Below are 14143 nucleotides of genomic sequence, written 5' to 3' on the forward strand. Positions count from 1 at the left end.
GCCTAGTTTAGTCCACGGCAACTCAGGAAGAGGCCCTAGGCTGCTTCCACGCTCGCGCCGATCCGCAGTTCATTTTCTCAGCACTTTTTTGGCAGCCCTTTTCAACTACTAGGTGTTTATTTAGGCTTGTGCTTTTAGACCCTAAAAGCACAAGTAGAAGCAAACAGACAGAGCCTAACTACTTCCCTCTTAAATTCGAAAACCTATGGTAAGCCCAAGTTGACCAGCTGTTGTAAAACTTTCAAAAGTAAACTATGTCACTGTATAAATTGATATGCAATCAGAACATTTCTAACTTCTCACGTTCCTTCCGAAGAATGACAAGGAGCGCATCTACAAGAAACGAAACATGCTCATATCCTGCGGGCGATCAACTTTTATATACACGGGAACATCTAAGCTGTAAACAGCTAACATACGGATGTACAGAGTTCATGGGAGCAAGCAAATTTGCGCGCCAACAGTCTAATGTAACCTATCTCATCACTTGATGCCTCTTAAATAGTTCCTTCGCTCAGAATTTGCCTTAGACCGAAGGCAAAACTGTAGACCAGTACATCATTACACACAGCCTGGAGCCCGGGACTCGGTACTTGTTAGGCACCTCTTATTCACTATACTCAGAAGAATAGGATGAGCCATCTTCATCGTCATTTATGTTGCCGACTCCACCCTGACCACCACCATCATCATCATCCTCGTCGTCATCGTCCAGTTCCTCATCCCCACTCATCTCAGTGTCATCATTACCTTCGTCAACAGGGTGTTCCGCATCATAGTCAACCCCGTCCTCACCCTCTTCGTCGTCTTCACCATTATCTTCATCGTCTTCACCATTATCTTCAGACTCGTCATCCATCATCTGAAGGGGACTGGATGCAGAATTGTCCCTTGAATAATCTGGAAGCTGCTCGTCAGAGTCCTCATGCATGGGCTGATCATATTCTTCATTCCCTTCCGATTCATCAGATTGAGATACAGAATTGTTCTCATCAACCTCCGCATTTGCCCGTCTCTCCAAGCCCCACTCTTCTGCACCGGAGCTCTGTGGAGAATGCACGGTGGTAGGCTTTGAAGTACTTAGCATGCCAAAGGACCCCAATAAGTTTGCCTTTGGAACTGATCGGGCTCCAAGCTCAGCTGGCTGCCTAGGCCTAACAGTACGAGGTCCTCGTCCCCGTCCACGTCCACGACCACGGCCACGCCCACGCCCTCTCCCTCGACCAACTTGCTTATATGGGGCTTTGTCGTTGTCATCCCTGAACTCAACCTTGGGAGAGTTGCTAGAATCTCTTGGGAGTTTGCCACCACGACTGAGGGATCTACCTCCCCTGCCACGCCCTCGGCCTCCTCCCCTGCCACGCCCTCGACCTCCTCGTCCACGGCCATTGCTGGAAGTCAGCCGTGCTCCATCATGGTGATCAAAACCAGTAGCTCCAACCAGTTCCACTTCTTGTTTGTTCTTAACAGCGGTATATCTTGATGGAAACTTCTGCATATAGAAACAAGGTATCATGAAAAAAGAACCATTAATATCCAGATAAATCACCATGAAGTAGTAATACTTTGCATAATATAAGGCAGCAAAGATGACAGACACCTATTACCAGCAAAGCATACAACTACCGGAAAAGATTGATGCAATAATCATAAGATAGGAGACTCACAATAAAATCCCCAGCTTCACGCTCTTTATTTAATCCTGCCTTTTGTTCAAGCGTGTATGAGAGGGCAGAATCAAGGTCCAACAACCGTAATGTTACAGCAGCAGCAGTATCGGGTACCCATGGAAGTACATCCACAGATTCAGAACGTGCAATAAAATTCTGATCAGCAAAATCTGGAATATTTGATTTAAGCAACTCAGCTGTTGTCTCGAAATTAGATGACAAGTAATCCCTTCTTAGTGCACCTTCCAGCACAGTTAGCATCTGCAAAAACATGACACCGAAAAATTCTCAGGTAGGCAAATACACATGTATGAAGGTGCTATCAAAACATGGCAAAGTAATAACTGCTAGAATACTCGTGATGGAAAGTAGTTTCCTATTAAGGCAGTATCGATATTGGTTGACTTTCATCTTCTAAACTATACCCTACATAAATAGAACTAAATCACCACATGAGTGAAATAATTTCCAAGCATGTTCTTTGTTGACGAGCAAATACCAGGAGAGGACCCAAAGGCTGCCTCATGTCTAGCCTTAGATTGGTAGTATTGCTAATACAGTAAAACTCAAGGCAACCAATGTCTACCAAACAAAAGAAACTACTTGGTGCATTGAGTATATAGAAGGGGAACGGATGGAGAACCTGGAAGACTTCCTCGATAGATGATGTAGAAAGCAACTTTACACCCCATGATTTTCGATATCCATCCGTCCAAAATAGTTGTAGAGCTTCTGCTGGAACTGAGGCCTGAGACATCAAAAAAGCTAACGACATAAACGACAGAACTACTAGCAATAAGTAAAAAAAGAACAGAAGGCCAATGACCAAAAACATGTTACCGACCTCAAAGGTAGCTAAAAGAAGCTTCAGCAATCTCAGTCTTATGGGAACAGAATCATCTGAAATTTGTATCTTCCAATTAGCATCTGTTCTCCGTTTTTCCTCACACTGTGATGTGTGTTCAGAGAAATTGTGAATGGATTTGAGCGTCTTGTGGCAAGAAGAACAATGCTTTTCTTCAGTTAAATAAATCTGGTAACAATAATCACAACAATGTATCAACTCGGAGCACCGTTTCTTTCCATATTTCATGGCACGCATAGATTGATGATTGTTGCACTCCCTCCACATCCACTTCAGAAACATGCATGCCCTTTTTGAAATAGCAACCTTCTCCAGATCATTACGCCCAAGCTCTATCTTGAAAGAACCCGAGCATGCCATCGCAGGATCAGACACCACACCTGAAAGGGTGCTGCATGGACTTCCAAATTCATTACTATGATTTGGGCTTATGAGTTCACTACTTCCATTTCTCAAAATCCTTCCAGCTGGCTGTTCTATAGTAGCACACTTTTTCCTCTCTATAGCATCCTTAAAAGTTGCCTCAATGCTTTGCAACATTGAATGCAGATGTGACTCCCGGATGCCACGAGTATCAAGGGAGGCTACTAAAGCATCAAATGCCTGCATTTTACGATAAAGCATCATGTTAAAGCAATGAGTCTAATTCTGCAGATACCTGCGTTAAAAAAGAATCTGCAGATACCTGTGCTAAAAAAAAATCTGCAGATACCTTGCAAAAAAGATAATGCAGTTGGTTCTCTGAAAATATATAATAATAACAGAAGACAACAGTCTCTTTACAATGACAAGGTACTTAATCAGGTAATAATAAAGATTTAATATCCACTTGATATACGATGAAGAAATATGCAATGCTAATTACTCAAATAAACAACAACTTTTTCAATAGATCAGATGCTTTTAGCAGGTCAGAGACTTGGCAGCATATGGTCCAGCACCAGTCCAAACACTAAGAAGTCAGCAAGTAATTAACCATCAAAATAGTTAGAAATTATCGTTTCAAGCCAGTCACAGGACACTCAATTTCTAGCCGGTACCAACAAAACTACAACAGAGTAATACACCAGCGCAACAATGGCCAAACATGCACACCAATCTTGAGAAGGGGAGTATTAGTATGGTAGAACGAAAATTAGTATGTGCCATTCGATTGAGTATAGATGGTTCATGTCATCCAACCACAACTACACTTTCCGAAAGACAACAGTGACTATTTCAATTTGCTCTTATCAATTGTGCTCTCCCACAGCCCCACCCTCCAATGATATATACACAATCCATCTAACTTTGAGGTAACAATTCTCTCACCACTGTTCATAACATGCTCCCCCATAAGCTAAATTGCATTAAGTCATTAAGTGATGGATTAACACACTAAAAGGACAAAATCCACAAGCCAAATTGCATTATAGGTGAGCTTCTGTTGACAGATTAGGCAATAGAATTGCACTAAAGAGTTAAGAAGAAAATAACCACCTCAGCCGAGTCGATGAGCCTCCAGTATCCATCTACAGATTCAAAAAATATCCTTCCAGACCCAGGGTCATTGGGTGATAGAGAAGTAGAAAACTGCCAATACCGATTCCGTCTCCGATCTTGTCCTAGGGGTAATGATCTGTAGACATAAAGCTGTTCTGCCTTGTGACCTATGAATAATTTCAACTGAGATCGTGTTTTCTCAGATGAAGCATATTGCTGAACAGACAAGCTCTCTGGGTTGGTATTGGATTCCCTGCTTACACCATTTCCCTCATGAACCATATTACCAGCATTAAGCTGACTTTGCTGGTCTACGAGCGAATCATTGTTTACTGAGCTGGCCTCTCCACCATTCTCTTTGATGAGGTTATGTACCGGATTAAGAGTACATTCACCAATATTATTTTCTTGATCAGCATCAGCCTTCAAACTGGTGCAAGAGTAATGTTGCATTCTGCCAGCAAATTCTTCCCTTGAACGCCTTTTATCGAGTTGTGACTCTGCCCACATTTGTTTCTTCAAAGCATTTGCTGCCTCAAGACGTTCCTGCAAAGTCACTTGTTCAGATGCTGTTCAATGGGAAAATAACAAGATAGATACATTAGGCAAAATAAATACCTCCAGGACTGCGCGCATGGAATTTCCTTCAGTGGCAACACCAATCAATGCAACCAATGCATTGAGGCGTTCCTCGACACTAAGATCAGAGTAGTCGCCTTCAGATAGCCCCTGAACCCAGGATTCCCCTTGGTTACTTTCGTCAATCTCTGTGTCTTGTGAAACCCCAATAGGTGGATCGCTTGAAGTACTCACTGCAGTGGACTTGTCTAGCGCAAGCAATGAATCACTTGGAGATTTACTGTGAGGGCTTGGTGGCATTGATGTGTTAACCACACTCTTTACTTCATCATTTATGTCACCAGCCGCAGTTGGTATGCCATCATCTTTCGACCTAACTAATGAAGCATTGACATCTTTTTCCTCTATATTCACTTCATCGCCATCAGGATCATCATCGGCCTCATCACATTCCGAATCATCATCCCCCCTTTCAGCATCATCCACATCCTTCTCTACTTCTTCACACTCCAAAATTGCATTCTGAAACACCCTTATTTTTTCCCGTGCTGCTGAGAACACAGACTCAGAATCAGCTGGGTCTTTTCTATAAGGAGTTTTAACACAATATGTGCAGGGTGCAGTTCTTTCAAAAAGCTTGGTATCCCTTGACAATGCAGCAGATATGGATGCCTCGGGTGTCTTGCTTGTTGTAAGATCTCTCAGTCCAGAATTCTGAAGTAATAATTAAATCAAGGTCACATAAGAAAACAATGGCAGGCCAGGGTCAGTTTGGAAGAAAAACTGGGATGTGGATGTACCTGAATTTTTTCAGCAACTTCCAGTATCGAGAGACCTTCACTCCCTTCAAGTGATAGTACATGGAAAGCAGCGAATTTTACCGTTCCAGGTGTCAGACGGTGCCTAGACTTGCGACGATTAGTGTAGCCTCTTTCTTTCATCAAAGCAGCAGACTTCACAGCTGCTGAACCATTTCGCAGAGTGGAAATAACATCCTCACTGTTATGGCCCTGTCAACAAAATTCACATTAATTTGGTCAGGATTTTGAAGCATATGATCTAAGGCCTGGCTACTTCCGCCAAATTAACTAAAACAACTTAGGAGGTTAAGTAGACAGTTTTTGTAAGTACAGTGGGTTTACTCAGACGGTTTTGCAGTTCACAGGGTGGAACAGACTCACCCCCATATTTCAAGGGGGCGGACTTTTTCTTACATTGTGCTCATATAACTTTCAAGCTATATATATAATGGAAACTTTCGAAAGTCAATACCTCATTATCGTCATGGTATGCAGCTTCAGCATTCCTTTTCTTCAACTGAGGCCCAAAACCAGCAGATAAACCAAATTGGCGCAATATTTCAGGCCACGTAAGACAAGTCAAGTGTCGCTGCCAGATGAGTATGTTGAACCCCCAAGCATATGCCTAACAATAAGAAATCAGGTATGTTAAATCATTGTAAATAAAACTGGTTTCAAACAGAACAAATCTTTGTTTCAAAAAAGGAAGAGATATGCACGCACCCCTTCAACAATTTGTGGATGTCCACCTCCAGGATTAACTGAACTGCTCTGATTCACCCCTGAAACAACTGAAGAAGTTCGGGCAACATCCTCAATATCTTTTATGATGCATTTTAGCAAACCAACATGTAATTCCCCCAACAACCTTGAATCCTGCCAAATGAATACCAGCAAACAGTTACACTCAGCTATGCTACAGTATACTGCAGTTATGTTTCATGAAGCAGGGACTACTATACAATACACACGACCTAAAGTACAGATTGGTGGTTCTCAGACTGTGAACAGCTAATGACAGCATTGAAGGAACAAACAGATGGAAACATCTATGGTATTATTCAATTATTTCCAATAAATAACACATATAACCAGCAGAGTAACAGTACAAAGTGTCTGGTTTAACATCATAGATCGGGCAGATAACTTACATAATCATGAAGAGATTGGACAAACTCGTCAAGTGTGAATGATGGAAGCTCGAGAACATCCGCAAAGGTAAAGAAAAACTTCCACACCTGAATATCATAAAATGCAACTTCAGTTTAAAATGATTACACTAAAATATTTTCTTGGAAAACAAGAGGCCCTTAATGTGATACTTCATATTTTTTACACAATCTGTACACAAATGTAGGGAACACGTGCAGATGCAGAAGTATATAATCGCCAAAGAAGCCTATGTACTAGTAGCAGAATATGAAACCTTTCTCGAGGGAATAAAAATGATATAAGCTGATATTCCTTATACACGTGAGAAAATTCCTCATTTCAGACTACCTAAATTTGTGCTTCCCTGTTTAGCCCCGGGAAAGTTTTTCTTCCCTACTTGACTTTCCTAATACAACACTCTAGTTCATTTTGAGCAATATCGGTTTTAAAAAGGAACATTAAAAAGCGGTTTTGCCCCTGCTGCATTATGTGACCAAAATTTTGTATATAAGACAAAAGGAACAATACTTGGCATATTTGACCATGGTTAAATGCAAGGATTGTGAGTCGTGCGACAAGTCACGACTAGTCAGCTCGAAGTGTCGACTCGACTGGTGGGCCGAAACAAGCAACCCAGTCAACTAGTCACGACTAATCTCAACTAGTCCCTCACGAGTCAAGCAACCAGAGAACCAAGCAGTGGCCGGTTGGTTAGAGCACAAAACCGTGAGCTCACCCACCCGCGTTCGAACCGCAGCCTGCACAGGGTGCCTCATTTCTTTCTAACAACGTATAGTTAAAGGAGGGAACTTCCCTCTTCAACCACGTTTTTATAAGTCGAGCGACCACAAAAATGACCCCACCTGTCATAATTTTAAAAATATTGGCCAGCCCAGTTTGGAAACCTAGATCAAGCTACCCAGTTTTCTCCCGTGAAACCAAATCGAGTCTCGACCCAGTACTCATGACAACTAGTCGTGACTAATCACGGCTAGTCTATGACTCACTGCCTCCAGGTCGACTCCGTAGATCTGGCCAATCCTTGGATTTTGATTGACCAAATGAGATCCAAACATTTGTCCAAAGACTTAGTCCTTGGATGTTAATGCAAAAAATGTTGTGTTTTCATTGGCCAGTAATATAGGTGGGTTCCACGGAAGATGTAGCTTTCATTTTTATAATACACATAATTCAAATTAATAGAGCAGAGATATGGGGCCCGCATGTAGAGAGAGTGAAGCACGGGCCAAAATTTCCCCATCTCTCACTGGGACTCAGTTTCTCTACCAACTGTGGCGCTAGCTGGGGAAAATCGGCGGAGGAAACAAAGAGAGCACCAGGAAAGGGAGCACCGGATTCAGCGGGAGCGCATGATTATGCAATTAGTTGCTCGGCCGATTTGTCCTGGAGAAAAGAATTCTGTGATGCAATCTGAGTTTTAGCGTGTCTACATCGGTGCAGAGAGGAGCATATCCTTTCGACCTGTCGATGTGACGGGGGATCAGACAGACCATGGCCCGAGCTCCGCAGCCCTGCCTTGGCCGCACTCGTGCCTCGGCCATCCTCCTAGCCCCACCTTGGACGGCATCCACAGTCACCGCCGGTCTGCTACTATAACCTGTCAGCCCATAGCTCATAGACCTCACTGCCATAGCTCGTCGGCTTCATGTGCTCACATGCTGCTAGGGCTCCTCCTTATTGGGCCGGGGCCAAGGACGGGAGTTGTTTCTCTAGACAGGGATTCTCTTCTCTTTTTTCAACGTTACATACGGAATAACGGAGGGAGGTAGTTTGGTCCACGAAAAAAACTGACGGCAGCATGCAACAGGATGGACAGCAATGTCATATTAGGCAAGAAATTTTGACCAAGTGTCAAATAGGGAAAAAAACTTCTCCAGGGTCAAATAGAGAATCATATTTCTAGGTAGTGTCAAAAAAGTTATTCTCTCTGTACACTTGCACTTAACATATGTGTCCTTGTTCTACACAGGACAGCAAAACTCATTTTAAGTACAATTTTGAATCTTTCATTTACTATTCTTTGGGTTTGGGTTTGTGGGTAAATGGGGCGGTGAGAGGATTCAGAGAAAAGATAAAAGATGTTGAAGAATCACATCAGGAGGTACCATCAAAAGGTTTCCAATGTTACTCTCAGAACTTGTCCACGGTTTTACTGAAAATGGCACCTTCAATATCACAGCTTCAGTAGGAAACTGTGTCAGCATTCCTGTACAAGAATAGAACACAATTTAGATGTTGCATTATGCTGCTACGCTTCAAACTTAAACAGAGCCAAACTAGCAAAAAGATAAGCTAGCCTTTTTTTGTTATTTAGCTCAACTAAAGAAAGTATTTATATAATTTAGCACCAGCTAAGCAGTAAATGCTAAGTAGTGATGACATAATTTGACATACTCCCCCTGGTTCCCTAAAGGCTGTCGTTTGGACATAGACAAGGTCAATCTTTCAAAACTTCGACTACCAGTATCTGAACATATTTAGATCAGACGCTTGAAAATCGTATGTGCAAAGCATACAATTTTCTAGGATTTGAAGACCATGCCATTGTCCAAAGCAAGAGCTATTATGAAACTAGATGGAGTATGTTTTTTCACCCTGACACTGAAAATAGCTAGCTAGTTAGCCAAACTTTTATTTGGTAAGGGTATATAATGATTTGTTCCTTAAATATTAAGCACTAATTAAAAAAAGGGAACATCAGGTAAGACCTAAATGTATTAAAATATATTAAATTAAAGCACCTAAGATATTCAAATTAGTTTTCCATTCTTATTAGTATATTGGATGAGCCAAGAAGCATCAGAACTTCAAGCTGCAAATGTACTAACAACAGGAATAAATTGAAGTTAATTATTCTGTTGGCATAGAATTTGTCTTTCGTCATAAAATAGATAATTTTAGGTGCCTAGTTAAGAAAGAGAATGTTTAGTATGCAATCTACATATGTTTTTTTTCTCTTTTTCTGGAAAGAAAACAAAGGAACCAAAGGCAGACTACTGTCTATAAACTTAGATCCAGGAATGTAGGGTGCACCTCTAAATGAATCAAGTTGCTGCAATGTGTCACTATCAAGAGAAAGCATCGAGGGCAACCCTTTGCTTCGTGAAACCAGTTCCATCAGTTCTAGGCGCTCATCTTCCATCAGTTCCATGTACTCCCGTGCAATTCTGCGTGCTGTAGCCTTTTCATTAGCAACCTTTTGTCTTGCAGCTTCTTTCTCCTTTCGAAGCTCCTCTTTTTGTCGTAGTTTTTCAGCCTGTGCAGAGAACAAATTATAAACTGAACAGTACTAGTGGTCTAAACTCTATGCCTGAAACATTTATAGTTGACAAGCTAGTGAACTAACTCTCATGGATTCTTTCACCAAAAACTTCTCCATGCGCTTGTTTTCACGGCATTTTTCCTTTTGGAGTCTCTCTTCTTCTCTCTGCTTTTCACGCATAAACTTCTCCTCTTCTTTCTTTCTTTCACGGTCAAGTCTCTCCACCTCCTTCCGCATTTGTTCTTCTCTCTGCAAATATATTAAAATGTTAAGTGTCTTACCATGAGACATAATTGATCTTCTATAACATGAACAAGGCATACCTTTCTCTTCAATACATCTTGTTTCTCGAGTTCCTTTCTAATTCGTTTTTCATGAGTCTCAACTTCCTTCGCAATCTTTGATTCCTCGGTATACTGAAGAAAATATGAGAAACTTTCAATATATCAACTCATGCGTACAGAAAAAAAGGAGTACCATAAAGTAAAACTCATACTTTCCGCTTTCTATCCAGTCGATATGCATCTTCATCGTGATAATCCACTCCTTCAGAGGATGCAGGGGGGTTTTCAAATCCAGCAACTTGAGGAATGCCAAACTGGCCTTCGATTGGAGCAGAACTAACATTAATATTAGATGAAGCCATCTCATAATCTGTGGATCCGGACTGGGAAATGAATGGTTTTCCATGTTGATTTAAATGGCTAGAACCAGAAATTTGACCATGATAGGCATAGCTCGGTACTTGCTCTGAACCATGGAGTAAGCGTGATCCTGCAGACAGAGAAGATATCCTTGAATTTGAAGCTTCCGGTGAAACATCATAGAAGCGTGACTGGCTTGTCCTCTCATATATTTCACTTGGCTGCTCCGGAAGAAACTGGTATTCATGTACTGCTCGTGAGCCAAGTTGAGAAGAATTTGCAGCCATGTACTTCCGCTTCCCAGTAACTATACTTGGAACAGAAGGGTCTATGTTAGGTAAGAACGTTGATGCCTGCAAGGGGGGAAACAGAAAAAATAATTTGTCATTTGGCCCATAAACAGAGGAAGTGATACAGTGTTTCTTTGTGTTCCTACTCCCTTAATGCAACAAATATATATACAAGGAATACACACAAATTCTTCCATTTAACAGAGTTTGAGATTATCAGTGTACAGTTACTGCAAAAGACCATGTCCTCTGCCTGAGTTAAATGACCACATTTACACCACTAGTAACCACATTTACGCATTACCAGGAGCAAAAAAATAACAAATAAACATTTCATACAAGACCTGTGATATAACATCAGTAGTATAAACGTTAACTGTTATCTCTCTTATTTGTTTAAAACTAATTCATGCAGCCAGCTTTCCAGATTAGTGGTGATGATCTAACCATGTTCTACGAAACTCTGTTTTGTTCCAATATCTGCTTAACTATGATGCATCGTGCAAATATGGAAGTAATATCTCAAAAAGGATTTGCAAGTATTGAGCTGTGGCTGCATGAATTTGAGTTCGCACTTTACAGGCAAACTGGGATAAATGAATAAAACCTTCACCTCAATTCATCTTTTCATGAATGCAACGCTGGGCCTGAATCATCTATTCAGTAACAGGGATGCATACAGCTCTGTGACTAGTAAAACTAAACATGTGTCTGCAAATGTAACGAAACATACCTTCATGAGCTTGGGATCATGCCCAGAAAACATGTTGGTCTCACGTGATCGAAAAGTCTGCTTCGGCTGCTCTTGAACTGCTCCAAAACATGGAAAATGAACAGAAAAAATCAAGTCAGAATATTGAGAGTGTCACACAAACAATTGGCACCAACATGGATACACCACAAAACGATGCAATATCTATCACTTCAGGGAAAAAAAATTGTATTCAAGTTCAGATCCGCCGCAATTTGCTGGGGTATGTCATTTAGCATGCAAACATTAGGGCGTTCATTAAAATACAAAATGGAAGGCATAACGGTCATACCAATAGGCGCTCCAAATGCACCAGGAGGAGGTGGGTCGAAGGTCAGACCAAGCATTGGCCCATCCTCCCTCAGCGGCTCCCCTATGAGATGCTCCACAGTATCGACCACCTGCTGTGCGGCTCGCGTGATCTGCACCGGTGCCACAGGAGACAGCATAAGTTGCTGTGGCTCATAGTACCTCCTCCCAACCTCCGGGGCGGAAATCCTTGGCACAGCAGACGAGCGGCCAGGTCCTCTCCGGGAGGAGGGCAGCAGCTGTTGACCGTACGAACTAGCAGAACCCAGCGTCAGCTCGCCGTGCGGCAGCGCCTGCTGCAGCACGGGCGGGGGCGCCATGACCGGCACGGCAACCTCTTCCTCCTCCTGCTGCTGCTGCCTCTTCCCCGGCAGCTTCCGGTCCTTAAGCCGCCGGTGGCAGAACCACATCTGCAGCTGCCTGTCCGTCAGCCCCAGCCTCACGGACAGCTCCACCCGCATCGTCTCGTTCGGGTACGGGTCCTCTGCACCATCACAAACAGAACTAAATCATCGGAAACCTCACATGTATATCTGGATTTGAATTTCTCTATAAACGAACATGAACGAAACACAAAACACTTGAGAAGGCTGAGAAAGCGTGGGCGAACGAACCTGCGTACGTCCTCTCGAGGACGTCCAACTGGTAGGGCGTCTTCATCACGCGCTTCGCCGGCAACTTCCCGCTGGATCCAGAGGCCCCACCGGTGGCAGCCCCCGCCGCGGGCGGCGCCGACGACGCCGGGGCAGGGCTCCCCGCCGCCGGCCCGGCTCCCTCGTCCCCTCCGTCGCCGGAGGAATCCATGTCGGTTTCGATCCGCCGATCTACGGAAAACCTAGATTCGCCAGAAACCTAATACTCCTCGTCAAATCCCGCGGTCGCCGAAGACGGAAATCCGGACCCGCCCGACGACGCGCGGCTCGATCCGCGGCACGATCCCGCGGGAGGAGCGGAGCGGCTGCGGCTGCGTGGCGGTTGCGGAAGCGGAAAGTGGGGACGAAGACGAAGACGAAGACGAGGAGGCGAGGATTGGGGCAGAAGAGTAGCAACAGGCAAGAGGGGAGGGCGCTTGACTGGATGGATTTGGATCGCTGCTGGGTGCTCTTGTTCCATAGCTAAATAAAAACCCTTTTCGATGCGTCCGACCTTTATTACTTGCTGCTCTATAGCTGCTGTTGTTAATGTGTGAGAATAATGAGGCGCGGATTCGCGGCTGTGCGTGCGTGTTTGGTGGAAATTTCTTTCTTTCTCGGCAGGAGGAGATTGGATGGGGATGTGCTTCGCTTGCTTCCGCCCGCGCGCGCGTGCCTGCCTGCGTGTTCATAGATTGTTCCTGGCGATGTAGAACTGGGCCCGGATCTTCTGTGGCCGAGGGGAGAGATCTGCGGTGGTTTGTGTTATAGTATTTCTTTTAGAAAACACAAGGAAAATGTAGAAATAGAAATACATGATGCAGCCTTCTTCTCGATTTGCGCTGGAGGGATGTTCAGCTGCATCCTGCGGGGTACATCAACGGCGGCGATCTGGCGCCGATGTTATTCTCGGCCAAGGCGGCCACTTCGTGTTGCGGTCCCGTGGGAACCGCGGCGTCTTCAACCTCCAGACCGGCGAGCCAAGGAGGAGGCCTTTCCATGACTCCATCATGGTGGTCATCGTCACGCCCTCGCCAAAGTGGTCTCGTCCCCAGTGTTGGTGTTAGCGGCGTTGATGTCGAGTTACTCGTCAAGCTAAGGTGAAGAAGGGAGCCAAGGACTTGATTGCTTTTTTGGTTTTGGTTTGGGGTCCTTTGTGTAAAAGTGAAAATCATGGTTGTATTTTCCTTTCGTTTTGGACCTTTCTGCAAATTTTAATTTCACTGCTATAATATAAGCAGCTTCTCTAAGTATTTTAGGAAGTTAGCTAGACGATAGAATGCAAATTTAGAGGAAGATATTCGGAAACGTAAAAAAGAATTCATGGAGGAGTATGATTCTCTAGACATTATGTCAAAATCTCAGCCTCTGGATGAGGAGGGTAGGAAGAAATTAGATGACATCCTCAGGGAGCTAAATTCCTATTAGATAATAGAAGAAACAAAAGCTAGGTAGAGGTCTAGAGATAGACAAATTCTAGAAGAAGATAGGAATACTGCTTATTTTCATGATGTTGCCAATCAAAGAAGAAAGAAAAAGGATTAATTTGTTAGAGGTTCCTGATGGACCTCTAACTGAGCAAAAGGATATGCTCAAAGTTGCAACAGATTATTACAAAGATCTCTTCAAGAAAGAAGATATGTCAAATATTAGACTAAGGGAAGATTTCTTTTCCCATTAGGAAAA

At 43.3% G+C, this 14143-nt stretch overlaps 1 protein-coding gene across 1 annotated transcript; it reads right to left on the minus strand.

Moving 5' to 3' along the window:
- Window positions 1–230: 230 nt before the first annotated feature.
- On the minus strand, window positions 231–13149 carry LOC127327558 (homeobox-DDT domain protein RLT2). The gene is made up of 18 exons (XM_051354336.2): window positions 12440–13149; window positions 11809–12309; window positions 11499–11575; window positions 10328–10828; window positions 10155–10247; window positions 9916–10080; window positions 9603–9825; window positions 8675–8775; window positions 6548–6634; window positions 6120–6272; window positions 5869–6021; window positions 5397–5606; window positions 4636–5310; window positions 4015–4563; window positions 2515–3138; window positions 2314–2418; window positions 1668–1931; window positions 231–1492 (listed from the first exon to the last, which is right to left on the minus strand). Exons 1-18 carry the CDS (start codon window positions 12627–12629, stop codon window positions 608–610), a joined length of 5556 nt encoding a protein of 1851 aa, XP_051210296.1. The 5' UTR covers window positions 12630–13149; the 3' UTR covers window positions 231–607.
- Window positions 13150–14143: the final 994 nt, after the last annotated feature.

This window comes from Lolium perenne, chromosome 1 (genome assembly GCF_019359855.2).
Source record: "Lolium perenne isolate Kyuss_39 chromosome 1, Kyuss_2.0, whole genome shotgun sequence".
Lineage (NCBI taxonomy): Eukaryota > Viridiplantae > Streptophyta > Magnoliopsida > Poales > Poaceae > Lolium > Lolium perenne.

Excerpts from the sequence above, each read along its gene's own strand:
- LOC127327558 (XM_051354336.2), bottom strand. The coding sequence starts at position 12,629 with ATGGATTCCTCCGGCGACGGAGGGGACGAGGGAGCCGGGCCGGCGGCG. Across the intron at positions 9,826-9,915 it reads TGGTGAAAGAATCCATGAGA|GCTGAAAAACTACGACAAAA; the intron begins GTTAGTTCACTA and ends TTCTCTGCACAG. Across the intron at positions 6,273-6,547 it reads TCCAATCTCTTCATGATTAT|GATTCAAGGTTGTTGGGGGA; the intron begins GTAAGTTATCTG and ends TTCATTTGGCAG.